This window comes from Amborella trichopoda, chromosome 4 (genome assembly GCF_054954075.1).
Source record: "Amborella trichopoda isolate Santa Cruz 75 chromosome 4, AtrichopodaSantaCruz75HAP2 v2.0, whole genome shotgun sequence".
Lineage (NCBI taxonomy): Eukaryota > Viridiplantae > Streptophyta > Magnoliopsida > Amborellales > Amborellaceae > Amborella > Amborella trichopoda.
This window is the reverse complement of record NC_142339.1, coordinates 41,030,100-41,056,883: the sequence shown is the minus strand read 5'-3', so window position 1 is coordinate 41,056,883 and position 26,784 is coordinate 41,030,100. Positions and strand designations below refer to the sequence as shown.

General features: G+C 39.9%; 1 protein-coding gene across 35 annotated transcripts in view; it reads right to left on the bottom strand.

Annotated features, from left to right (window-relative positions):
• MAP1D (methionine aminopeptidase 1D) overlaps positions 1 to 22,906 on the bottom strand; it is a 70,088-nt gene extending 47,182 nt beyond the window's left edge. For 27 of the 35 annotated variants that reach the window (XR_016054521.1, XR_016054513.1, XR_016054514.1 and 24 more), the window contains exons 1-2: positions 22,719 to 22,906; positions 3,391 to 3,460 (exon numbers count right to left, since the gene is read on the bottom strand). Coding sequence is in view for 10 of the 35 variants with exons in the window: in XM_088865257.1 (XP_088721383.1) it covers positions 3,391 to 3,460; positions 22,719 to 22,839 (191 nt within the window). In the remaining 25 variants the exon portion in view is untranslated. Of the gene's footprint in view, positions 1 to 3,390; positions 3,461 to 20,031; positions 20,216 to 22,718 lie in introns of those variants that run through there. The other 8 variants (XR_016054519.1, XM_088865277.1, XM_088865264.1 and 5 more) reach the window with 5 other exon arrangements.
• Positions 22,907 to 26,784: the final 3,878 nt, after the last annotated feature.

Here is a 26,784-nt window from a genome sequence, read left to right as displayed (position 1 = left end):
AAGAGATTGATCATGAATATGTGGGTAAAGGGTACGGCATTTTAGAGAGAGGACATGTGTAGGTAAGGCTGAGACTATAGAGAGAGAAGATTATTTGGTTTAGTGTAGGAGAGAGATCACGAGACCTTTTAGAGAGGCTATATGGAAACGTGAAGTTTAGAGACAGAAGCTATACACAAAAAATTTAATCAGATGTGGGGGAAAGGGTACATGTGAATTTGTGGGTATGCGGAGACAACTTAGAGAGAGCATGTGGTTATGTAAGGATGTGAGAGAGAGATCATCTAGAGAGAAAATGAGGATGGATGAAAGAGAGCATGTAGGAAGAGAATTGGGAGATGAGAGGGAGAGATCCTCTCACAAGAAAGAAGTGCGGGGATGAAATACAGAGAGAAAGAGATGTCATTTGAGGAAGAATGTAGAGAAGAGAGAGAAAGAGAGAGAGCCAACATTTTCTTTTTAATAACACGATTTGTACCACAACTCTGTGCAAGAAAATCTCTATGTCAAATCAATGGAGAGTAGGCTAAGCCGACATTTTCAAGAGATAATAAGAAATAAATTGAATATGAATGGGAATAAATACAACACCTCTAGAGAGAGAAATTAAATACACCGCTAGAGAGATGAAACATCAATAAAAAAGCATATGAAAATAAATAATTCATCGTCGTCATCATCATCATAGCCTTTTCCCAACTATTTGCGGACGGACGCACGAATCTTGGTCCGCATTCCCAATATGGAAATAAACAATTAATTTAGGAAAAAGTTTATATAGAGCCTAGGCTCTAAACAATCAACTTAGAGCCTACCTCAGAAATTTCACTGGAACAGGTTGTTTTGATGCCTAAATATCCTCAAATTGATCATCTCGACAACAAGATGCCAAGACATAAGAAAAAAATGGATTTCAAATTTTGGAAATAGTGCATCTTGTAATGTATTTTTGGACCGTCAATTTTCAAGATTTTCAAGTTTTCATAGATTTGCTCAATCTACACAACTTTTGAAACCTCAAATTTAATAATTAAAGAAGAAAATATATTTTAAAGCTGTCACAAATATTTCCAATATTGAAACGACATTCCTCAACACTATTTGAAGGTGGGCACTAATTTGATTGCTTAGAGCCTCGGCTCTATACAAACCACACCCATTAATTTAATAAATTAATTTTTAGCAAAAGGGAAAAAGAAGAAACGAGTAGGCTACTCCATAATTTTACAAGAGCAAGTGGAATTGGATATTATAAAAATACAAAACTAAAAAAAATTGAGTTAGTGATCCATTTTATTGCAATGAGCTGCAATTTTAAACTTCATTTGACTGTAAAATGAATGTAATGGTCAACAAACACTCATACATGAAACAAGATCTTAGTATCTACGTATTTTTGATAAAATAATGAAAGGTCATAATGCAATACACCCCTGTTTTAAGAAACCTAAAACATTAGATTTTGAAAAAAAAAAAAGTAGTAATTGTTTGAAACTTTTTTTAAGGCCAGATCTGGCCAATCCATATCATTGATTTGCCACTCCGGATCGGTTTTCTGGATGGCTAATCTGGGTTTCAAAACATTGATCATCTCCAAGACGCCATTGCTAAACTTAAGGAGGTTATGCCCATGAGCATCTCACCCAATTAAGAAAGTTTTGCTTGGCAAATCCTTAACAAAGCAGTAATGGCCAATCACTAACACAAAATTCAAGTAATTACAGCCCGGAGTTATCAAAGAATGATCACGAAAAGAATGTCATCTAGTTTGTCAATTTTTAATATGTTGAGGCACATTCGAGTTCAAGAACAAATGGAATGTCAATACATGTTTTCTCGAGAAAATAATCTCAATGAGAGCTATTTTAGGAGCTCAATAGCCCAGAGATGAGGCCCTTTTGTTCCCTAAAGTAGAAATTTGTCATTGTATAATGAAGTGACATTAAAAAAGTAAATTTACATGAAGAACAGAGAACAGCCCAAGTGACAAAAAGACATCGCAATGAAAAGCAACCAATATAGATAGAAAAAAATTCTACCCATTCTCTATAAATTACAGTCAGTTCCAATCATTGGCCCAGACGCCCCCCCCCCCCCCCCCCCCGGGCTCTAAAAAAAACAAAAAAAAGAAAGAAAAAAAACAAAAGCATGTCTCATGTTCAAATAGTAGATGATTTAAGGCATTTATAGCTTTCTAGTTATGATCCAGAAGAAGGTTCTTCATACTGCGGTGATCAAGGGAAGACGGAGCATTTGGTTCATTAGGAGGTTCCTACAAAAGGAATAGAGGTGTAGGTATTCCTAACATCGGCTTGGCAATCAAAATACTGTGCTTAATGGAAATGGAGTTTAAGCAAAGAATCAAAGGTTTTTGGAATGATGTGATGCTTGGAAAGCATATAGATTAAGGTAGTGACGGTAGGGATGAGAAGTGAAAGTATTTAAAAATAAATAAACAAAAAAGTGTTTGTGAGATCTAAGGAGGAGTCATCATATGAGTTTATATGTACTATCTGGTGGTGGCAATAAATGATATTGGTTTTGGATAGATAGGTGGTGTAGCAGGTGCTACATAGCTGCTTCCATAGAATTTAGGTTTCGTAGACAACAAAAGAGTGTAAAGTTTCAAGTGTCACACATGTCCATGGGCGCATGTGCAGGCAAGCATACAAAGACATACACCTTCTAGGTGAACAAGTTTAATCCCAGACCACTGACCACGTAGGGATGAGAAGTGAAAGTATTTAAAAATAAATAACAAAAAAGTGTTTGTGAGATCTAAGGAGGAGTCCATCATATGAGTTTATATGTACTATCTGGTGGTGGCGAAAAATGATATTGGTTTTGGATAGATAGGTGGTGTAGCAGGTGCTACATAGCTGCTTCCAAAGAATTTAGGTTTCGTAGACAACAAAAGAGTGTAAAGTTTCAAGTGTCACACATGTCCATGGGCGCATGTGCAGGCAAGCATACAAAGACATACACCTTCTAGGTGAACAACTTCAATCCCAGACCACTGACCACATGATAAACTGCAAGAACTGCTAAAATCCCTACTAGATCCAATGAAATCTTTCACCTTGTGAATCTTTACGTGCATTCATGCCAATCAACATCTTAAATCTCAAATCTTGTCATGCAAAATGCATGTCTCCATATATCTCCAACACAAAGCATCGTGCAAGTCAAATGTTCAATATAAACACTTTGTACTTTCCAATTTGAGGAAGAGGCTTCAAAGAGCTGAAGACCTTAACCATCACATTCACAAACATTTCCATTTTAAAATAGAAGCAAGAGTAAGGTACCATGTGTGTTGCAACACCAGCATTATACAGGCAAGAACAATTTAAGCAAGTGATAGAACACAACTGAAAACAGAAGACGCACCTTTTATTGAATAAAAAATCAGTTACGCCACATAATGTTCTTGATAACTGTATTGACATGTCTCGAGTTCCTACAAAAAAAATCTCTTTCAGATGTATGTTTTCCAGTTTCATACTTTCATATAAACCAATTTGATTTGCGGGAAGAGAGAGAGAGAGAGAGAGAGAGAGAGAGAGAGAGCGCACCAGATGCAAAGGAAAATAACCTAACATTGAGTGAGAGAAAGAGCCTTAGAATTATATGGATAGCAATATACACCACGCTAGCTTAGAAATTCATACTCAATCCATTACAAAACTCAATTTTCCTATAGATAAGGAATTCATTTGATAAACCCAGGCATAAAGTTTTATTCAAAGAGCACATATCAAGGTTATAGGAAATATCATGTGAGACAGTGATAGGGAGGAAAATGGGTAGGAAGAAGACAGATAAGAGAGGAAGAAAAGGATGAGGAAAGATAGACAGACAACACAATTCTGAGCACAAGCTAGTGATATGTAAAGCAGCAAGTCCCACCAATTAATCGACTCCCTAGTTCCTAGACTAGCTGAGAGATGTGTTTGCCTCTATAGGAACACGAAAAATATATGTAAATTAAAAAGATGGGTAAGAGAGCATTAGAAAAATGCTCCAGAAACACTTGTTACTCTCAGAGGAGTAGGAATTGATAAATTTGAAGCAAACGTCCACAACACTGCATAATATCAACCCCTATTGAAACATATTAGGCTGCCTAATGTAAACCAGTGCTATGACGCCCATATATCTGTAACATCCAGTGTTTTAACTAGGGACAGACTATGGAACTAGGCAAGGCCCACTTAGAGCCAGGGTGGAGATTCCACCCAAGTCTCCAAAATAAAGGATTGGGAAAATGCAAAAAGTAGACATCATCATCATCATCATCATCATAGCCTTTCCAACTATTTGAGGTCGGCTACACGAATCCTGATCTGCCGTTCTACTCTATCAAGGGTCATACCTTCAGTGAGACCATAAGTACCCATATCTTTTTACACTACTACCAATCATGCACTTTTAGGCCTACCCCTTGCCCTTTATGAGCCTTCTACTTGAACCAACACACACCTCTTGATAGGTATTGTACTGGGTCTATGTTGTACATGTCCAGTCCACCTAAGTCGACTTTCTCTCATCTTATCATCTATTGAAGTCACACCTAAGTTCTCCCAAATGTATTCATTACGAATTCTATCCCTCTTATCATGTCACTCATCCATCTCAACATCCTCATCTCAGCTACACTCATTTTATGAGTATGTTGTTTTTTAACCACCCAACACCCCCCTATAAAGCAACGCTGATCTCACAACTGTCCTATAGAACTTCTCCTTAAAGTTCATTGGTATGCAGCGATCACATAAAACTCCAGTTACACATCTGCACTTCACTCACCCGGCTTTAATTCTTTGTGCAACATCTTTCTCAATCTCTCCATTTTCTTAGATTATCGACCCAAGATATCGAAAGTGCGCTCTTTTTGGAATTTTTGACCATCAATCTTAACTACATCCTTGTCTCTACTCCTATTATTACTAAACTTGCATTCTACACACTTTATTTTAGTCCGGCTAATTTTAAAACCCTTAAATTGTAGTAGAGTATCCCTCCAAATTTCTAACTTTGTGTTGATGTTGCTTCGAGTCTCATCGATCAAAACTATATCGTTTGCGAACAACATACACCACGCTATCTCATCTTGTAGATACCTAATGAAGTCATTCATAACTAAGACAAAGAGGTATGGGGTCATCGTAGATCCTTGATGTAGACAACATGAAAAGAGTAGATAAAATTAGTAAATTTAAGAAAATAAAAAAGCGGTATAATGGTTCTATAAAAAACAAAAAAAGCCAAAATATTATAGATATGGAGGGCCACATAAAGCTCTTGACCTGTTTGGCATACATTCGACAGTCCAATTAAATCTATTTCCAATACTAATATACAACAATAGTACAAAAGAAAATCAATGGCAAGGAGACGCAAACGTTGTGCAGTCTTCCTCTCTTTTCTGGAATCAGGTCTATGCCTTGTACCCCAGCCCCCCCCCCCCCCTCCTCCTCTCCCTCGCCGCCCTCCAAATGCTCACACTCAGCCTCTTCGAGGAAAACAGAGTGCTCCTAGTTATGCCGAGGTAGTGGCAAAGAACATTCGTCCCTCTGAGGTTGACACCCGGATCCCCCGGTCATCTCCTCCGACTGGCAATCTGGGGCAGTCTACTGTGCCTGACCATGGCTACTCTCCTGATCCTTCCTCTCGCCACTCCTTTGCCCCTAACTGTATTTCAGTCCCCCATGCAGAGTCGACCCCCCTCAAATCCAAGCTTGAGGCTTCCCTGGTCGGTTTTTTCTCACCAAGGAGAGATGACATCAGGGGGATTGAGAAACTCGCTCAGATCACCTGGAAGGAACCTAACCTTTCTTACAGGTGGCTCTCGGGAGGGGAAGTGGCTCAGCACGTTTTCTCTTTACCTTTCCCTCTCCACAACTGGCTCAACACGTTTTAAACGAGGCTCCACCCCTCTCTTTTAAAGAATCCACCGTTCAGCTTCACCTTTGGTCTCCTAAAGTCAGTTCCTTCTACAAACAGAGAGTCTGGCTAACCCTCGATCAGGTCCCCCTACATGCCTGGTCTCCTTCTACCTTCAAAAATATAGCTGTCGTATGTGGGGATTTGGTCTCAATTCTCTGGAAATCTTTGGAATTCCTTCCTCTTGGATCGATCCACATCCTGTTGGAAATGCTGAACCCTTACCAAATCCCTTCAACAATTTGGTTGGAGTTTGAAGATCGTTTCTTTCCGATCTCGCTTTTTTGGTCCCCAGCATCTCCGTCTTCCCCCCATTTCTTTCACCGCCCTTCCCACTCCTAGGAGCGCAGTAAGGAACCCTCTCAGTGGAGTCTGATCAAACGGAAAAGACGACGAAAAAGATCTTCTCGGCGAAATGCCACAGCCTTTTCAACAGGCTCGAGATTTCGGCCTATTTTCCAGCAAGCCCCTGGCACAAACGGTCACCTGCTCGACAAGACCAGAGCCACGTGTCAACAGACCCCTCACTCCTCGTTCAACTCAACTTCCCGGCCCAACAATTGTGATGTTGGAACTCTTGGGCCTGGGCTTAGCCCTGTTCAACCCGTTCCTGAACCTTAGCCCCTCCCCATTATCTCTTTATCCTCAGGCTCCCCTACGAGCCGTATCTCTGGCCCACTTTCTTCTTCCCTCCCTTTGACCCCCATCATTCCCCCTCTGACAGCACTGCCTCAAGCCCCTCACCTTTTTCGCCTCCCTCTTCTCCACCAATCACGTGTCCTCTGCTGCGACCTACGGGGTTGACACATGTCCCTTGTACGCCCCCTTCTCAACCGTTAATCTTACCTACCACCCCGCCCTCTCCTTCTTTCATCATCTCACGCCGTCGGTTGACGCGTGTACCTCCCCTCTCTTCGACCCCAACTCTTCTCCCTCCTTTCCCGCCCCCTCGCCTGACTCCTCCGACCCTCTCCCTGCTCCTTTCTCTCTACTACTTAATCCCTCTCACATCCCTCCACCTGTTTCCTCTACGCTTGCACCCCTCGCTCCCTTCGTTGCCTCCCCCTCCCCTGAGTCTGCCAACATCCCTTCGCTCCTTCCCTCTTCTGGTATCACCTCTCTCCTCTTCTTTCCTTTCCCCTTTACCTCTGTTGCTTCGACTTCCTGCACGGTTATGGAAAGAAACTTGCTCCCTTTTGGTCTAGCTTCGATTCACTCTTCTCACCTCTCCCCTCTTTAACCTGAAGTAGTCTCAGGCCTGCTGTCCCCTCATCTCCCCTTTGACCCCTACCTTGTTCGGGTCAGGCACGTTAGAATGATGCACGTCCGCTGTCCCACCCCTTACCACCACTTGTCGGCAGACAACTCTTCCTTGCACATCCACCATTACCTTGCCTACCTTCATTCTCAGACCTCCGTTGGTGCTCCCTCTCCCCTCTCTTTCCTTCCCCGTTTGGTTTCCTCATCCCTTCCTTTTTATAGATACCGTCACGAGGATCCTACAACGCTCTCCTCTCTGGGACCTTTACACCCCCACCCCGCCCCCCACTCTTTCCCCCTCCTCCCCATAACTCGCCCTATCTTCTTCCTCCCCTTCACCCTGCACATCACATTTCTACGTCCCCTGTTTCTTTTGAGGAGCCACATCCTGTCGACACGTTCCCCCTTCCTGTTCAAGCTACCACACCAGAAGCTGAATCCAGTATCCACCCTGTAGAGACGAACACCGTTGACGAGACTAAATGGAAGAACAAGACAGACACCTTGAAAAGATGAAGGAGATATATAAAGTCATGGGCTTCGAACATGACGGATCCGAGGGACCTGCTCACCTTTTCTTACAGGCCGACACTCAGAGCCGCATAACGGTGCGATCAAAGGGACAAAGGGAACTTCAGAACCTCTTTTCCTCTCTCTTACCTGTGCGTTCAAACCCGCCAACTCAGTGGGCTTGCACCACTACGCTCTCGAGAAGGTCAGCCAGGTTTACCTCTACCCAGGGAGCTACCCCCGTATTCCACTCGGACCCATGAAACTCCTTTCGCGGAATATCAGAGGATTGGGCCAGTCACGCAAAATAACTGTAGTCAAGGATATGACTGCAAAGTTCTTACCCACCATACTGACCATTTCTGAAACAAAACTTCCTGAGTCTACCCTCCCCCTTATTCGCCACGTCTGGGGATGTAGACCTAGCCAATGGGTATCCCGGCCTGCAAATGGGGCTGCAGATGGCATCTGGCTTATCTGGGACCCTTCAGATAACATTCTGGTCTCCTCCCACTCTGGAGACTTCTCGGTTACTATTCTACTCTCTCGCACTTATGATGGGCTTCTTTGGAAATTCACAGCTGTCTACAGTCCTAATTCAGATGCAGATAGACCCAACTTCTGAGCTGAATTGGATCATATTACTTCCCTACCACACCCCTGCTGGTGCTTGGGGGGGGATTTTAACATCATAAGCTGGTCACACGAAAGGAACACTACCCAAACCTACTCTAAGGGTATGAACGCCTTCTCTGACTTCATATCCCGCAATGAGCTTATTAACATCCCACTTCAGAGAAGTCGGTTCACGTGGTCCAGCCACTCTCTTCAACCCACCTTGTCCAAGCTTGACAGATTCTTGCTCTCTATAGAATGGGAGCAGGCGTTCCCTGGTTCTCATGCCCTCTCTCTTCCCAAACTACTTCCGATCACTACCCCATGCTCTTAGATACGACTGTTGTACACAGAGGCCCCAAACAATACAGATTCGAACTAGAATGGCTTCAAGAGGACTCCCTCTTAACACTGATTCCTCTCTAGTGGAACTCGATGTCCACAATAGTCACGGGAAGAGCAGGGTACAAGCTACAAACTAAAATTCAACTCCTCAAAGCAGCCTTGAAAAACTGGAGCAAGTCCATACCTGGGAACTACTCCCAAAATAAAACATCCCTCCTTCATGTCATTCAATCTCTGGATCGTTTAGAGGAAACCAGGCCTCTTTCTGACCAAGAAGCTAGCCTTAGATCCTGTGCGTGATTGGATTATTTTGTGAACCTTAAGAAAGAGGAACTCTTCTGGTTCCCGAGATCTCGTGTGAAATGGTTGAAGCAGGGGATCTGAACACGGGATTCTTCTATAGAGTAGCTAACTGTCGTAGAAGGGATAACACCATCTCGATCCTCAAAAAGGACAATTGCTCTCTTACCCATCCTTGGGAAATTGAGGCAGCCATACTGGAATTCTTCCAGTCCCTCTACGTAGCCCCTTCGGTCCGTAGGCCCAGAATGACTTCCCTCGATTTTCTCACTATATCGGACCAGTGGAGAACGTGGCTCGAGAGACCTTTCTCGGAAGATCAAATCGTAGGGGCCATTAACAATTTGGCAAAAGATAAGGCCCCAGGCCCTGATGGGTTTCCTATTGTGCCCTTCAAGATTTTTTGGGACACTTTTTGTCCTGACTTCATCGCTTTCTTTGATGAATTCCACATTAGGGGCATCTTGCATAAAGCTATTAATGCAACTTCCATCGCCCTTGTCCCCAAAGTGGAAGGGGTTGAGGAACTTAAAGACTTCCGACCCATTAGCCTCATCAACTCTTCTTACAAAATCCTATCCAAGGTCCTGGCTACTAGGCTTCAACAGGTCCTCCTGTTTATCTTTCGCCTTCTCAAATAGCTTTCATCAGAGGTAGGCAAATCCTCAATGGTGCTCTTGTAGCACACGAGTGCATTCACTCCAGACATGTCATAAAAAAGCCCGGTCCGATCTTTAAGATAGACTGGGAGAAAGCCTATGACCATGTTGATTGGTCCTTACTTGACGAAATTCTGGCTAGGATGGGTGTTGGTAACACTTGGAGAAAACGAATGCAAGGATGTTACTCCCATCCATATTTTTCTAACATCATCAATGGATCCCCTAGAGGCTACTTCCCTTCCTCAAGAGGACTAAGTCAAGGGGACCCTCTTTCTCCCTTCCTCTTCACAATTGTGGCTAAAGTTTTCAGCAGATCCCTATCCCGTCTCTACTAAGAAGGCCTATTATCAGGTTTCAAGAGCTCCTCTCAGGGACCTGTTGTGTCCCACCTACAGTATGCAGACGACACACTCGTCTCTCTAGATGCTACCCCACAAGAAGTTGAAAATCTGAGGATTTTCCTTAGATGTTTCCAGGATGCCACAGGTTTCAAGATCAACATGGATAAATCTAAAATGATGGGGTTGGCCATCACGATTGATCACATTAGATCCATGTTCCCAAGTTGGGAATGCCAAGTCCAGGACCTGCCTTCCACCTATCTCAGCCTTCCCTGGTCCAAGGTGATAGATAAGGTAGACAGACGCTTATCAAGTTGGACAGGAAGATTCCCTTCAATGGCAAGCCGTAAAACACTGATCAATGCTACCTTAGCAAACATTCCGATCTACCTTATGTCTTGATTTCATATGCCTTCCTCAGTTGCCAAACGTTTGGAGCAACTTTCCAAGAACTTCTTATGGTCTGGTCAAGCTGAACAGACAAGGTTTCATCTCATTTCATGGAATAAAGTTTGCCTACCAAAATCACAAGGTGGATTCAGGATTAAAATTCTGAGCAAACATAATATTGCCCTCTTAGGAAAGTAGTGGTCGCGCCTAGCAATACAACCAGACGCACTGTGGGCTCAAGTTCTCCGCTACAAATACAAGATCCCAACTACTACTTGGGTGCCACAAGTGAGACATCGAAGTCGAAGTTCAGGTGTGTGGAACTCGATTGCCCACACTCTTCCATTTTTCAATAATTATGTCAGATTCCACGCCAGAGAAGGATCGAGAGTAAAATTCTGGTCAGACCTATGGTTTGGTCATACCCCCCTAAGGGAACTCTTCCCCTCGGTTTACTCCATCACCTCACATAAAGACTCTACAGTGGCCGACGAAGTGGTTACCGTAGGAGGGCAAAGAGTTTGGAATCCGTCTTTTAGGAGAAACCTTTCGGATGATGAATACCACTCTTATATTCAACTCTCAGCAACCTTGCATGCCAGCTACATTCCTATCAGTGGGAACGACGCTTTGGTGTGGACTCTTTCCCCCTCCTGTTTCTTCACAGTCGCCTCGTTTTTTAGGAGACTCACCCAATCTCCCACTCTGCCCTTCAACCCCCGCTCGATTCTATCTAAAGTCTGATCATCGATTGCACCCCCAAGGGTCCAGACTTTCAACTGGATAGCTGGATCACATAGAGCATTAACTGTAGACCAATTGCAAAAGATGGGAAACCATATTCCAAACAAATGCATTATGTGCCAAAATGAGGACTGTTCATTCATAGCGAGCAAGCGAGATACCTATGGAGCCGGCTTTTACTACTTTATGGCTTACAATGGGTTACTCCACCTACTATCCTATCTCTTTTATCCACAGATTTCAACAAGCCCTAGCCCAAAGCTGGAAAAATTATTTGGAAGGCTGTCAGTGCTGCGCTTATATGGGTTATTTGGAAAGAAAAGAATAATAGGATATTTCAAGGACTCTATCAGCAGTGGCCTGCATTTCTCCACAAGGTCAAGATCTTGGTAACCTTTTGGGCAACCAATCACAAAGTCTTCGCTGGTACACCCACAAACTTTTTTCTAAGCCATTTGGATAATATCGTTCCTCTCGGGCCTGCCCCCCAGGCAGTCCCTTTGATTCGATGTTTTTAGAATGGCAAGAAAAAAAAAAGGGGGAAGCTTTTCGTCAGCTCGGCTCGCTCGACAGATTGGATCCTATTTCACTAGCCACGAAAAACTCAAAAACCCAATAACTAGCAACCACCCTCAAGGGGAACTATCAAACTTAATTTTGACGGTTGCTCAAGGGACAATACAGGCCCAGACGGGGCAGGTGGAGTCTTCCGAGATCACGAGAGGAATATTTTACTTACATTTACCAAACCCCTAGGCCAAACGGACTCACAACGTGCTGAAGCAATGGCACTGTCGTTGGGGCTCAAGCCCCTCATGGGGATCTCACTTGATAGTTGAAGGGGACGCATACAATATTATCTCTTGGGCTTCAGGAAAGTCCATACCACCTTGGTACTTAGCTTCGATCTTTCATGAGATTGAATTCATTTGCAGGGATATCAGCGTCTTATGGAGGCATATCTTCAGGACATCCAACAAGTTCGCATATCTCGTGGCCAATGATGAAGCCAATCTTACAAACAGTCTTGGACCTCCTTGAAGTTAGCTGCAGATTTTCTCTTCCATTTTTGCTCACCACTTGCATTTACGTTGTAAAAAAGGGTGTTTTATAAACCCTTTCACCATTTGGCTGCGCCAACTTTTTGTTGTCAAAGTACTAGACTGTTTTCTTTTCCTGTTTTTTCTCTAGAGGGACAACCTATCCCCTTCAAGGCTCCGATAGTTCCCAATTTTTGTATAGGATGCTCCCAACACTTGTAAATACTACTATCTTATTTAATGAAATACTTCACTTTATCAAAAAAAAAACAATAGTACAAATGTGCAAGCACTAAAACAAAATTACGAGGTTACACCACCTACAAGCATATCGTCGTGTAGGGTATAATCAGATCACTTAGCCTTTTGGGGAAAGGAAAACCAAATCTATGTCAAACAACCATGGATCCCTTCAGATCTGGAGTCTTTTGAAGAAAATACCCATCCAAAGCTATCACATAAAACCAAAATTTTTTAAGGATAAAACATGAATGGTGTGATCAAAAGAACTGTAAATCACTAATCAATCCTCAACAATCATAAGGCTTTGGATCTACTTGATCCAAAGTTAGATAAATCTTTCAATAGCTCCAAATCCTAAATCCAATGTTTAATAAGTGAATGAGGCCAACTCAGACTTACTCGGCTCATTTGGACCCGGCAAGGTTCCAACTCTCTTGGAAGCAAGGTTGTTTCGCTGAGAATTGCCCAGTTTACTGAAGAGACGTGCAAGGCCCCATATCAGACTCGTCAAGTTGGGGAGTCTCACCCGAATTGCTAGAAACTGGGCAAGTTCAATGTTCAACACATTTCAAAAACCAATTTGCCTAGCAGAAACCAAACTTACGCTTCGGATTTTCAGGTAGTTTGGGATGAAAGAAATTAGAGGCCCAAGAAAGGTTGTGGCCCTATTTTAAATCCCTCAAACATCTATCATTGCATTGCCAAAAAAACAAAAGGGAAAAAAGAGAAAAAAGGACTGAGATCTTTCTATTTGGGATCTTGAGTTGCCGAAAAAACTCATGAACATCAGATCAAGTAGATTTGAAGTCCAACTCCAAAGATACATTAGGGTTTTCAATTGCGGTGTTTGAGAATCGATTTGCAGTGGATAAGTGATTCATAGCACATTTATTTAGGCACTTACATATTTGTATCAAAATATTTGGATTTAGATTAATATCTTTAGCTATGGTACTTTTTACTTGAAAAGGTAGAGATCTACAGTGACCGAAGGCTTTTTGACATAAAATTGTTCATAAGTAATGTAGTCTCGTGATTTTGTTGTATTAATTACACTTTAGCTCTCTAGATGCGAAATTGTAAATTCTCTAGTGTAAAAGCAACTTGCGACTGGCTGCATCACAAACGTGCCATATGCCAGTCTTCCAAGGAATAACTAACATACATGTGGAAGTTCTACCACCCGATGACATGGATGAAAATTGTAGCACCTCAAGCTTGTCTGTAACATCATCCATGATCATGTTGCCTTTGACATCGCCTACAACACCAACTACCGGAAATGTAGTCCCCACAGACAAAACATACATCTCCTCCATTTCCCACGCATGTATAATCAGATCTTCTTCAATCTTCACGTTCAATAATCCCCATAATTGAAACATGAAATACCATCTAACATAATCTGCCCACCATAGCTCCATTGATTAACATGCATGTTACCCACATTGGCAACCAGATGCACCAAGTTGCAAGTGGTCATTACAGCACATTTACCTTTGGACTTTCTCAACCACATGAAATTTTCACGATCTCCAATCATGTGGTGCAAACAACCCGAGTTTATCAGCAAATTGGATGCATAGTCCACAACCGCACTTGCACAAGGCTTAGTTGCATCCATCTCCAATGTAGTGAGAGCAATGGAAATCTCCCCCGCATGGTGGAGTCCCATAAAAGTTATGTCCACGACTTGCAAAAACCCGAATTGCGCATCCAGCATCCCAGTCACCATCGCCTACCGACACTAACTATATGCCATCTATCACTACGTTCCCATTTTTAGTCTTCCCTGGCATTCGACAGTACCATAGATGTTGGAAACGCTTGAGATTCTGAATCGTTTTAGGAATCGAAATCGTTGAATCACGACTGGCTAGACTACTTTCGGAATTGACATCCGTGCAAGGGGAATTGCGGGAAACGAGATTTCTATTTTATAGGAATCAAGGTTCGACCCAAATGGAATCGAGATCCCTACATGTATGGAATCTAGATTCTATCCTCTTTGGAATCGAGTTTCTGACCAATTTGGAATCGACCCATATGGAATCGAGATTCTTTCATATATGGAATAAAGATTATGATATCTTTGGAATCGAGTTTTTTATTGCTTTTCATATCTTCTGGGTTGTTTTAATTTGAAGTTCATGCCTTATGTTTGTGTTTCTAATTTGATGGAGAAAGTATCATTAGATGAGGAATCCATATTCAACAAATGTAGAATTGTGATTCAACAATAACTAAATCAATAAATATTAGAAACAATATTCTATAAGTATTGGAATCGAGATTTTCAAAATAAAGAATCGAGATTCCTGACTTTATGAAAACAGATTATGTGAAGATTCCTTGTCAAAATGACATAATCGGGATTCCAAATCGGAATTGCAACCTTGGATGAGAGATTGCAGTAACTATGGGCACTACTTCAAGAAGTGGCATGGCTTTCCACAGCAATGTCAAGCATGCAACGAATACTACTATCCACTGCTGTCGTCTTTCTTTTGGCCTAGGGTCAAACTTCGAGGGCTAATTTTGTCTTTCCTCTCCCATTGCCCTTGGGTTGCCACAAACTCCTCACTCTCCTTCACAAAGAACTCTACCATTTGTCTTGCTAGAAACTCCTGATTGGCCAGAAGGTTCTCCAACTCGGTTAGTGGGGATTGTGTGGGCCATTCTTGGACAGCAGTCAAAAACCCATGAAACTCTAATTTAAACCTGCTGATGGATCAACCTCTGTATATGCTTCTCACCAATCCACAACTCCTCATCAAGTTGCGAGATATTGTTGCACAGGTTCCCATGTTCATGAAGAATTGAGAAACCGAGAGTGAACCATAGGTCGATGAACCTAGCTCATCATTCTATAACAACTTCAACCAGGAATTGTTCACTCACCAGAACAAGGACGAGAGCACATCCCATACCTCCTTCGATGTCTGTGTCTCTGATGTGGTCCATGAACTTTTCCAGGATCGATACTTTCAGGGCACACAGTGCCTTGCCTACTAGGATATTCCATTATGCAAGTCTCCATTGCTTCCATTGTTGGCAACAGCATTGCTCCAAAAGGAGCACCGCCCATCGCCTAGGCGGTCCAAAGGCCCAGGCCTAGTCAGTAAAAATAGGCAGCCTGCCCGTGCTTGGGCAACCATCTAAGCGAGCGCTCAGCCTTGGGTGGCCACTCAGGGAACAGGCCCCACCCAGGATGAAGAAATGCGCTCATTGAAGGGTATTTTTTTGTTGTTTTATAAAAATAAGAGGGGAAAAAGTTGAACCTAAACCCCATTAGAGTCTATTTTAGAGAGAGAGAGAGAGAGAGAGGGAGAGAGAAACCTCAAAAACTAGATTTTTATGATTTCCATATAATCGAAGGGTTTTTCATAGTTACAAGAAATCGATCTAAACATCAGCCAATGATATTATATTTAATTTTTGAGGTTTTATAGGTCTATTTTGAGGGTTTTTTAAAAGATTTTGAGATTAGAAAACATCTCATAGGTAAAATTTTGGATTATGGACTAAATTATGTCTCAATATGCATTTTTTAATGTCTCGATTTGAAATGCATAGAATTATGGACTAAAATATCTCGATATGCATTTTAAAAAGTTTTACGCAAAATATAACCTTAAAATAACTTTTTATTCTACTTGGGCGCCTAGGTTCTTGGCGTTTGCCTAAGTTCTTGGCGCCTGCCTAGGCACTGGGCCGCCTGGACCCACCGGCTGCCTAGCGCTCGGAGTTTTTTGGAAAACTGACTGCTGGTGAGACAATGTTGTAGCTGTCCTTGGAAATACACCGTCTCTTGCAGATCTTGTCCTTGGAAATACAAATCCATCCATGATCGTCAGTCGATGTAGCTGTGGTTGCCAAGCATCTCAACCCAACAAACAAACTCATGTTGTCTATCATATTCTTTAGGTTCCAACTTCCAATGCTCCAATCTTTCAAGCTGAGTACCCAAAATCGTGAAACTTGCTCACATACACTTTTTGAGTCACGCAGTGGAAAATTAATGTGCTCAACAAATACTCGTGCAAAATTGAAAACACAAGGAAACCAAACATACATCAAAAATCAATCCAGCCCAAATATAAAGAGAGAAAGTTCAATCTGTTAACAAAATAACATAGAACAAAATGGAATGACATCAAAAAAGCCACAGACCTATCTCTCGTTTCACACTGTCCATCTCTTTCAACTATCTCTCACAGCAACGCCTCTCTACAATCTACTTGGGATCTCTCTGTCTCTCTCTCACACACCCATCTATATGTAAATCATACTTGGAAACCTTAGCACATACTTACTAAATCCTATCAATTAGGAACTCCTAACCAATTAAGTACTCCCAGCAAATAAGAATCCGCATAGGACTCCTAACTTATTAATGGCTTCACCAATCAATCATTATCATGAGAGCAACGATGACTCTCAACAATTGTTGTATACCAGTATTAAAAATTGTCTTTATTGGACAACTAGATGCATGCCAAACACGTCCAAAAAAATTATTTGTATCCCTCAGTATCTATAAGTTTATTTATTATTTTGAAACCATTTATCCCTTTTTAATTTTCAAGGATTTAACTAATTTTCCTGGCATTTTTTTATCTTCTCCTCTCCTTTCTTTAAAACTTGCCAAGCTGGCTCAGACAAGGCTCCACCCAGTTTCAAGTTTTATAATACAACCCACATTCAAACACTCAAATCCATTTTCTTAGGGATTTTTTTATCAAATCTAAGACAAGTATAGGGCTTTAAAAATTGGGGTACAACCTTTTTTAGACCTTTAATACCCTTCCCTTCCCAAAAAAACTAAAACATAAATTTTCATTTGTTGGACAAAATAGTTACTAAAACATGCCAAACAAACTAAGTTTTACAGCGACTTGGGTGACACTCTAAACAGAACCACCCAAGTCTTTGCAATAACTTGAATGCATTTAGTCAAACCTTGGTTCCCATCAAGTTTTGGTTCTCAGCAAGTTGAGACCCCCGGCACCCAAAAAGTATCGGGTGACAAAGGAGATTCCAAGAACATCATTAACATTTAATGATCAACTATAAACGGTTGCAAAAATAAATAAATAAATAAATAAGCTAATGGTGTCTTACTTGTGATACTTCAAGTTCCTTTATCAAACACAAAAGTTTCTCATAAACAAATATAGTGAGTCACTAAATGAAAGATAGGAATTAGAGAAACGGGTATTAAATACTAATTGATTGAGTGGGATTAAAAACACTGCAATTATAGAATTCCACATCACTATAGTGTGGCTCCTACTCCTTCATTTTCCATTATGTACTTCAGTATTTGTAGATTTCACTTGAAAGGCATTTCAATTATTGGATGAAAAAAATGAGAATTGAGGAGATCACCAACCTGTCTTGGATATTAAGAAAATAATATACAACAACACACATTACAAAAACATGCAGCTAGAAATTTAGCATCAAACACCACTTCGCTAAAAATTCATATAGAAAATGTATGCACACATGCTGATGTATCCAAGTGGGTGTACCATGATGTATCCAAGTGGGTGTACCTAGCACAGCCAGGCATGTATTTCAACAAACTTTACGGAAATAATAAATTAATAATTGTCCTTGTGGTACAGAAGCCAATGGCATGTCAGCATGGGAAACTCTAAAACATCTCCTGCATGTGCATTCTTGCAATGTAGGCATCAGAGAACTCAAATAAGGAATTGTAACTCAATCACTATTCTGAGCAATCAAAGTTGTACACTCCTACCATATCAAATGAATTGTATCCATATATCAGAAAAATCAATGATATGTGAACACGTTCAATGAGGGACTCTGAAAGATGTCCAGCATGTTTTTTGTTGTTTCAAACGTACCAAGGAACTCAAATGCAGAATTAGAACCCAATTGTCCAGAGCTTATGATTCATGAATATTTTCTCAAATAGCAGGAAAAAGCTATTTTTCTTTCCATATAAAGTTCACCTAAGTGCTATTCCACCATATGAATTAGACTTCTTGTTAAGAAAGGCAGAGCTCTAAAAACAGTGAAAATTTTCACTAACAAACAATGATATACACTCGGAATCCTTTGCCCCTAACAAGAGAAAAAACAGGGTTTCCTGATTCAAACAATTCATCCAACAATGGGTGCTACTTCGACTTCACAAGAAGGTTATAGGTTTTATAAAGTTCATTTGTTATAATCTCAACCCAGTATTTTACACCTAGATAAGTCCAACTCGGACACGCCCGAGACCTTGCCCTACTTGGGGTTTTATGTATAGTAAAGAAGGACAGTAAATTAATGTGGTGATCCAGGGTGGGTTTGAGATGGAAGCAGGGCTAGACGCGTGTCAAAAGGTAGACAGAACGTTGTGCAATTGAAACACGTGTAAGGAATTCCCTGGACAGCACTAATTGACAAGGACAACTGGTTATCAAAGCTCCGAGGGCTCTTGGCAAAACGATTTTGGACCTTCCAGAAGGACGGTGTGGATTAAACTCTCTCTGCCCCCTAGTTGTCAAATTAACGATTTGAGCTCTCTCTCTCTCTCTCTCTCTCTCTCTCTCTCTCTCTCTCTCTCTCTCTCTCTCTCCACCATTCATTTTGAGGTATAGTGGAACCATCATTTCTTGACGTCCATCTATATCTAATACATGAGGAGACGCACGTGTTTGGGCCAGTTGGCTGACTCAATTAAACTGTGTCGTACTAATCTCAGTATATGTTTGCACTTGGGCTTATATGTTTTAGTGGCGTTAGAGGAGATTTCATGGATCTTTGCTTCTTAGTCAATCTACCAGATGGAAGGTGGATGGCCACCGCAGTATTGATCTAATGCAGTGCGAGGGGCTGCTGGATAATGGCCTTTAATCAATTTATTATCATTTACTTCTACAGATTCTTCAGGATTTTCCTTCTTTTATCTAGTTTTTCGAAGCTTTGGCCTCGGACTTGACCGAGTAACTCCTCCAGGCCCCAAGACAATTTCTACAGCCGAGCCAAGCCCAAAAACCATGTCTCAATGTACGGATGATAGGGAAATGGACAATCGCTAGCCCATTATCAGTTCATCAGAATCACCTTTAGCTGGTTATTGCCGTAATTTATTTAAATTCACATAAACTCACCTCCTAAAAATGCAACCCAGATTGCAAATAAACAAACCAAAAGCCACATTAAGTACGTTCTCCAAAAACAAATCACTAAATACAATTACAAATGATCCCACTGGACAAATTTACCCTATTCTGAGATCTACATAACTTCCTTACTATATGATAAAATATGAGGGCATGTGTTTTAAATTTCAAAGTTCTTTTTAACCATGTAACTACATTCAGTTCTTACAAAACAGAAAGAGATCACAACTACAGAGACAATGCCAGGCAAATACCAACTACTGGTTAGGCCATAACCAAGTATGAAAAAAGAAAAAAAAAATCCAAGCCCAATTAGCATTTATGTTGCTCACCTTTAATAAACCAGAATACTGGAATATCAGACCAATTTCTGCAACTAAAAAAGGCTCAGACCGTTCCTCATAGAAAAGAAGACGAAAACCAGAAGAAGAGAAGGAACAAGAAGAAAAACAAAAGCAATACAAATGTTTGACGTGAGAAAGTGAACCTGGTTTGTAACCGAAGCAAAAGTAGAGAGATAGGCAAGATTGGATGTAGCAGTCCCCAAAGAAAGAGGAGAGGAGAAGGCAGGATGAGAAAGAAGCCATAGAGAAGGAGAGCGAGGTCATTCTCTCTCTCTGTTCCTTTTCTACAAGAGAGAGATTCGCTATAAAGCCTTAACAATTTTTCCAAGTGCATATTGGAGTGCCAAGGCTCTTATGTGGTTGGGGAATATCTACGATGGATTGGATTTGAAATAGCTAAATAAGGGAAATAATAAAGGAGAGTCAAAAGATTTTTCAAATATATGGAGGCCGAAATATTATTTTTTTTTTATAATGTTAACTTCGTATTGCTGTAAGAGAGAGAGTACAAGTGAAGGGGAAAAGAGGGGACCACGAGTACCCACAAGGCGGGTACCTCGATCAAAAAAATAGGTCTGAAGACCCTATACAAAAAAACCGGCCCTGTGCTGCCAGATTACAAAAATTAGAGTGTAGCAAAAAGGGCTTATAAGAGACGCCCGAATGCAACAAAAAAGGAAAGGTAACTATAGTCCTGGGAAGCCTCTGTAGTCCAAAGCAAAAAAGGAGATGGACCGTGCTCCGTCTTTAGCAAGAAGATCAGCGAGCTAGTTCGACGTCCGACAAGTATGCCTCCATAAGACATTTATATCCCTGCATATATGGTTGATTTCATCAAAAATCATGGAGAGGCACCAAGGAGAAGGGGAGGTGCCTGCTGCCCAAGAGATGATGTTTTGGGAGTCTCCTTCCACCACCAAGAGTTGGCCCCAAGAGGGGTTGAATCTTTTAAGACCCAGCAAGAGAGCCAACACTTCAGCGAACTGGGAATCTCCATGTCCCACATTTTCCGAGTAGATGAGGAGAACATTGCTGTTGTGATCAGGAAATACCCTTCCTGCCCCTGATGGCCCTAGGTTTCCCAGTGAATAACCATCAAGAGTTTGATGGCGTTGACCAAAGTGGCCACCCTGTTGTGAGGTCTTTGTTTCTTGTGAGGTTGGAGGTTCAAAAGATTGTCCCACTGACTAAGAAATGTGTTAGAAGGGATCCCTACAAAATCCTTGCGAGAAGAAGCCCAAAAGGTTACCAATGACGTAACCTTCTAAAATAACACTAGAACTTCTCTTTTGTAGCCTTGGAAAACCCTCTCATTCCTCTCTATCCAAATAACCCAAATGGTTGCAGCAATTGCGGACTTCCACAAAGTTCTGCCAGCCTTAGGCCAATGGTAGCCGGGATAGGAGGAAATGAGAGCCTTGACTGAGGGTGGAAGAACCCATTGAATTTGAAACAGCTGAAGAATACGGCTCCAAAGTTCAAAAGCCAGACTGCAATGTAGGAAAAGGTGAGGGTTAGTCTCTTCCTCGTGCAGGCACAAACTGCATCTGTTTGGAAGCGAAAGTCCTCTTCTTTGAAGGTGATCGACTGTGAGCCCGTTGCAGCAAGCTATCCAATTGAAGGTTTGGACTTTTGGAGGAGCTATGGTTGACCAGACTTTGGATTGAACGGAAGTGGGGTTCAGTGGGTAAGTAGTGGGTTGAATGACTTTGTTGTTGTAGAAGGAGGCTATTGAGAAGATACCTGGGGAGAGAGAGTCCATACCAGTGAGTCAGTCCCTGAGGGAAATAAGCAGATGGGGTGTAGGGCAGCAGACAGAGAGATGAAGAGTGGAGTCTCTTTTTCGGTTAAGTTCCTTTTGAAAGAGGGATTCCAAGACCTTCTGCCACCTAATAGGACCATCTCTTCAGCGATGGTTGAATCTTTGTTGGCGGAGAGGTGGAAGAGTAGACGCCGAAATATCCATCTCCAAATGAACTATTTTGAAGATGGGAGGATAAGCCTTCCAAGAGACATGGTGTATGTTACCTATTGAAGGCTTTTTAAGGCGAAGTTTAGAATAGGATACATGTGACTTATTTACTAATATATATGCAATCATATTTTTGAAAATTTGATGAAATTATTCATTCTCACTTTCTCTTCTAGGCTCCAACTTTATTTTTAAAAATTGAGAAATATATCAAAAGGAAAAGTTTATATAGAGCCGAGGCTCTAAACAATCAAATTTACGGATGATAGGGAAATCGATAATCGCTAGCCCATTATCAGTTCATCAGAATCACCTTCAGCTGGTTATTGGCGTAATTTATTTAAATTCACATAAACTCACCTCCTAAAAATGCAACCCAGATTGTAAATAAACAAACCACAAACCACATTAAGTACGTTCTCCAAAAAAACTCACTAAATACAATTACAAATGATCCCACTGGACAAATTTACCCTATTCCAAGATCTACATAACTTCCTTACTATATGATAAAATCTGCGGGCATGTGTTTTAAATTTCAAAGTTATTTTTCACCATGTAACTACATTCAGTTCTTACCAAACAGAAAGAGATCACAACTACAGAGATTATGCCAAGCGAATAGCAACTACTGGTTAAGCCATATTCCCAGTATGAAAAAAGGAAAAAAAATCCAAACCCAATTAGTATTTGTGTTGCTCACCTTTAATTAACCAGAATACTGGAATATCAGACCAATTTCTACAACTAAAAAAGGCTCAGGGCGTTCCTCGTAGAAAAGAAGATAAAAACCAGAAGAAGAGAAGGAACAAGAAGAAAAACAAAAGCAATACAAATGTTTGACATGAGAAAGAGAACCTGGTTTGTAACCGAAGCGAAAGTAGAGAGATGGGCATGATTGGATGCGGCAGTCCCCGACGAAAGAGGAGAGGATAAGGCGGGATGAGGAAGAAGCCATTGAGAAGGAGATAGAGGTCATTCTCTCTCCCTCTCTGTTCCTTCTCTTCGATACAGAGAGCCGCTATACGGCCTTAACAATTTTTCCTGCTGCAAATTGGAGGGTCACGGCTCTTTATATGGTTGGGGAATTTCTAGGAAGGATTGGATTTAAAATAATAAAGGAGAGTCAAAAGATTTTTTAAATACATAGAGGCGGAAAAATCCATCTCCAAATGAACTAGTTTGAAGACGAGAGGCTCAGGCCATTCAAGATTTAGACATGGTGTATGTTACCTATTAAAGGACTTGGACTTTTTATGGGGAAGTTTAGAATTTGTGAGTTATTTACTCATATATATGCAATCAAATTTTGGAAATTTTGATTAAATTATTTGTTCTTACTTCCTCTTCTAGTCTCCATCTTTATTTTTTAAAATTGAGAAATATTATATCAAAAGGAAAAAGTTTATGTAGAGCCGAGGCTCTAAACAATAAAATTAAAGCCCACCTCAAAAATTTCACTAGAAGATGTTGTTTTGATGCTCAAATATTCTCAAATTGATCGTCTGACATAAAGACGCATAAACATGAGAAAAAAAAATGGATTTCAAGTTTTGGAAATAAGACATCTTGTAATGCATTTTTTGACTGTCAATTTTCAAGATTTTCAAGTTTTCATAAATCCGTTCGATCTACGCTATTTTTCAAGCTTTAAATTTTATAATTAGATATGAAAATATATTTTAAGGCTATAGCAAAGATTTTCAATATTAAAACCACATTTCTCGACACTATTTGAAAGTTTGTTCTACTTTGATTGTTGAGAACCGCGGCTCTATACATACACCATATTACCAACTACTTTACACGTTCCAATCAACTATTTAACAGGTTACATTTTTTTTATTCTCTTCTAACATAAAATTATATATATTTGATGGGTATTTTGAAATTAAATCAAAACACACACTGGCAAAATGTTAAATACTCGATACCTCTAGTGTATTTTGACAACGCTCACTTGTAAATTTAGTGAGCAAACTCTATTAGTTTTTCGATATCTATAATTAAAATCCAGTAAATTAATGTCAATATCCCATTATTTAGAGGTATTTAAAAATGCCCATGGAATTTTGCTTCCCCAGACATTCGCATTTCTTTTTTTTCTTTTCTTTCTTTCCCATAATGCCTTCCGTTAAAAGTCCAAGTACTAAATCATTCTTGTTATTTATTTGTTTATTTTTATTTTTATCAATTTGTTAGTTTAGAACTTTGAGTTCCAAGCATATATTTCTATTGAAAATTGATGTTCAAAACTTGAAGTTTCGAACTTGAATCTCGACAAAAATATCGTTTGGAATTTCAAATTCCGAACCTCTTTTGTTGTTCTTTTTCACTTTTTACCTAATTGTTAGTTTGGAACTTCCAATTCTAAAATATGTTTGGAATTTGAAACTCTGAACTAACCATTTGAAAAAAAATTGAAAATGGAATAGATTTGAAACTTGGAGTCTCAATTATTATTTTTTTTTGTTCAAAATTTAAGTTCAAAACCCCAAGTTCCAACATTAATTTTTAACCAAAAAACAATATGTCTAGAAGTTGGAGTTCCAAAAAACAACAAAACTAAAATGTGAAAGAAGTCAGTTTGGAACTTGCAATTTCCAAATTAAGGGCATTGAGAAAAAAATAAAACATGCATGTAAATTTGAAAAATGTGAGGATATTTTTTTACAAGGCGTAGTTTATATAAGGTGGCAACCTTATTTCTAAAATAAAAGTCGCAATATTCCATATTGTCACTTTAGTTAGACGGTGTAGATTTAACATATTTTTTAATACCGTGTAAAAAAGTAACAAATATTTTAAGATAGTGCTGAATCTATATTGTTTAAATAAAATAGATGGTATTGATTATGGCAACCTTACATCTGTAAGTAAAGTTGTAATATTATATAATTTTTTATTTATTAAATACTATTGAAATAAATTACCTTATTTTTATGGGATCTTACATGGGTGTATTTAAATATGGCACTAACCCTAAGTGATAAAAATATGTTAAATCTTCTAACTTAAGAATGCAGTTTTTGTGTTAAAAACTCCTGTAATTATCTAAAAAAAATTATTCTACCCCCAATGATCATCATCATCAAAGCCCTTTCCCAACTAATTGGCAGCTACACGAATCTTGGTCCATCATTATAATCTATTAATAGTCATATCCGAGGCCATATATTCCTATATCTTTTCTAATGACTTCCAACTATATCGTTTTGGACCTACCTCTTGCTTTTTTTAGCCTTCCACTTGAACTACCTCACACTTTCTAACATGTATTGTACTAGGTCTGCGCCATACGGGGCCAGCCCGCATAAATCCATTCTCTATCATCTTATCGCCTATTAACGCCACACTTAATTTTTTTTTAATATATTTATTTTGAATCTATCCCTTTTTGTCTCTCCATTCATCTATCTCAATATCTTCATCTCTACTATACTCATTCTATGGGTATATTGTTTTTTGACCGCCCCAACATTCTGCACCATTGAGCAATGTTAGTCTCACAGTTGTCCTATATAAATTGCCCTTCAACTTCATTGGTACGCAACGATCACATAAAATTCTTGTTGCACATCTCCACTTCTCCCACCCAGCTTTAATTCTATGTGTGATATTTTCCATAATCTCTCTATTTTCCTTAATTATATTTAAAGTGTGTTTTTTTTTGGTATTTCCTAGACGTCAATCTAAAGTACTTCCTCATCTCTACCCTTTATTAGTATTAAACATGTATTCCATATACTATATTTTAGTCTGGCAAATTTTAAAATATTTAGATTTTAAAGCATCCCTCAAAATTTTTAATTTTGTGTTGACACTGTTTTGGGCATCATCAATCAAAACTATATCATATGTGAATAACATGCACCATGATACCTCATCTTGTAGGTGCATACAGTTCATAACTAAGACAAAGTCGTATGGTCTTGCTGACCCCTGATGTAAACATATTGTCACTGAAAACTCACTCGTCTCTTCACTAGTTGTTCATACAATAATTAGCGCTCCATCGTACATATCTGTCTCCAAGTTGATGTAGTGCTTGGAGACTTTTTTCTAACACCCACCAAATCAAATATCGAGGACTCTACCATAACCTTTCTTTTGATAAATGACGACCATGTGGAGTCTTTTCCCTTTGCCCTAGACTTCTCAATCAATTGCCTAAGTAGGAAAACAACCTCGGTTGTTGACCTCCCTAGCATAAAACTGAATTGGTTTTCTGATACACTTATTCCATGCCTTAGTCGTTGTTTAATCACTCTCTCTCAAGGCTTCATCGTGTGGCTCATAAGTTTGATCATTCGATAGCTCGCACAATTATGCGTGTCTCATTGGAACTTGTAAATATGTACCACAATACTTTTTCTTTATTCATCTGGCATTTTCTTTTATTTTCAACAACTTGTTAAATAGTGTGGTCGGCCAATCAATGTCAATCTCCCCCATGCACTTTCAAACCTCTATCAATATACCATATGGTCCTAAATTATTTCCTATATTCATCATTTTCAAAGTTTTTTTCACTTATGATATCTTAATCTTACAAATGTGTCTATGATCTCTGCCTTCATTTATGCCAACGGTTCCTTCTACTGCCACGTTCCCATTGTGTTTGTCATTTAATAATCTTTTGAAAACAAACTCTCTACCTTTCGTTGACCTACAGTTTTTCTCTCTCTCACTTTTCCTTATTTTTTCACTTTTTCTTGTTCTCAGATTACTTTATAGATTATCATATGCCTTAAGTTTACATTTACTTATCATTTATTTAAAGTTTTTTTAGCATTTTTATATTCTTTAAAATTTTGATAATTTTTATTACACTGTCAAGTTTTATAGCATGATTGTTTTTGTTAATGGCCTTTTGAACCTCATCACTCCACCACCAAGTTTTCGCTAATGGCCTTTGGAACCT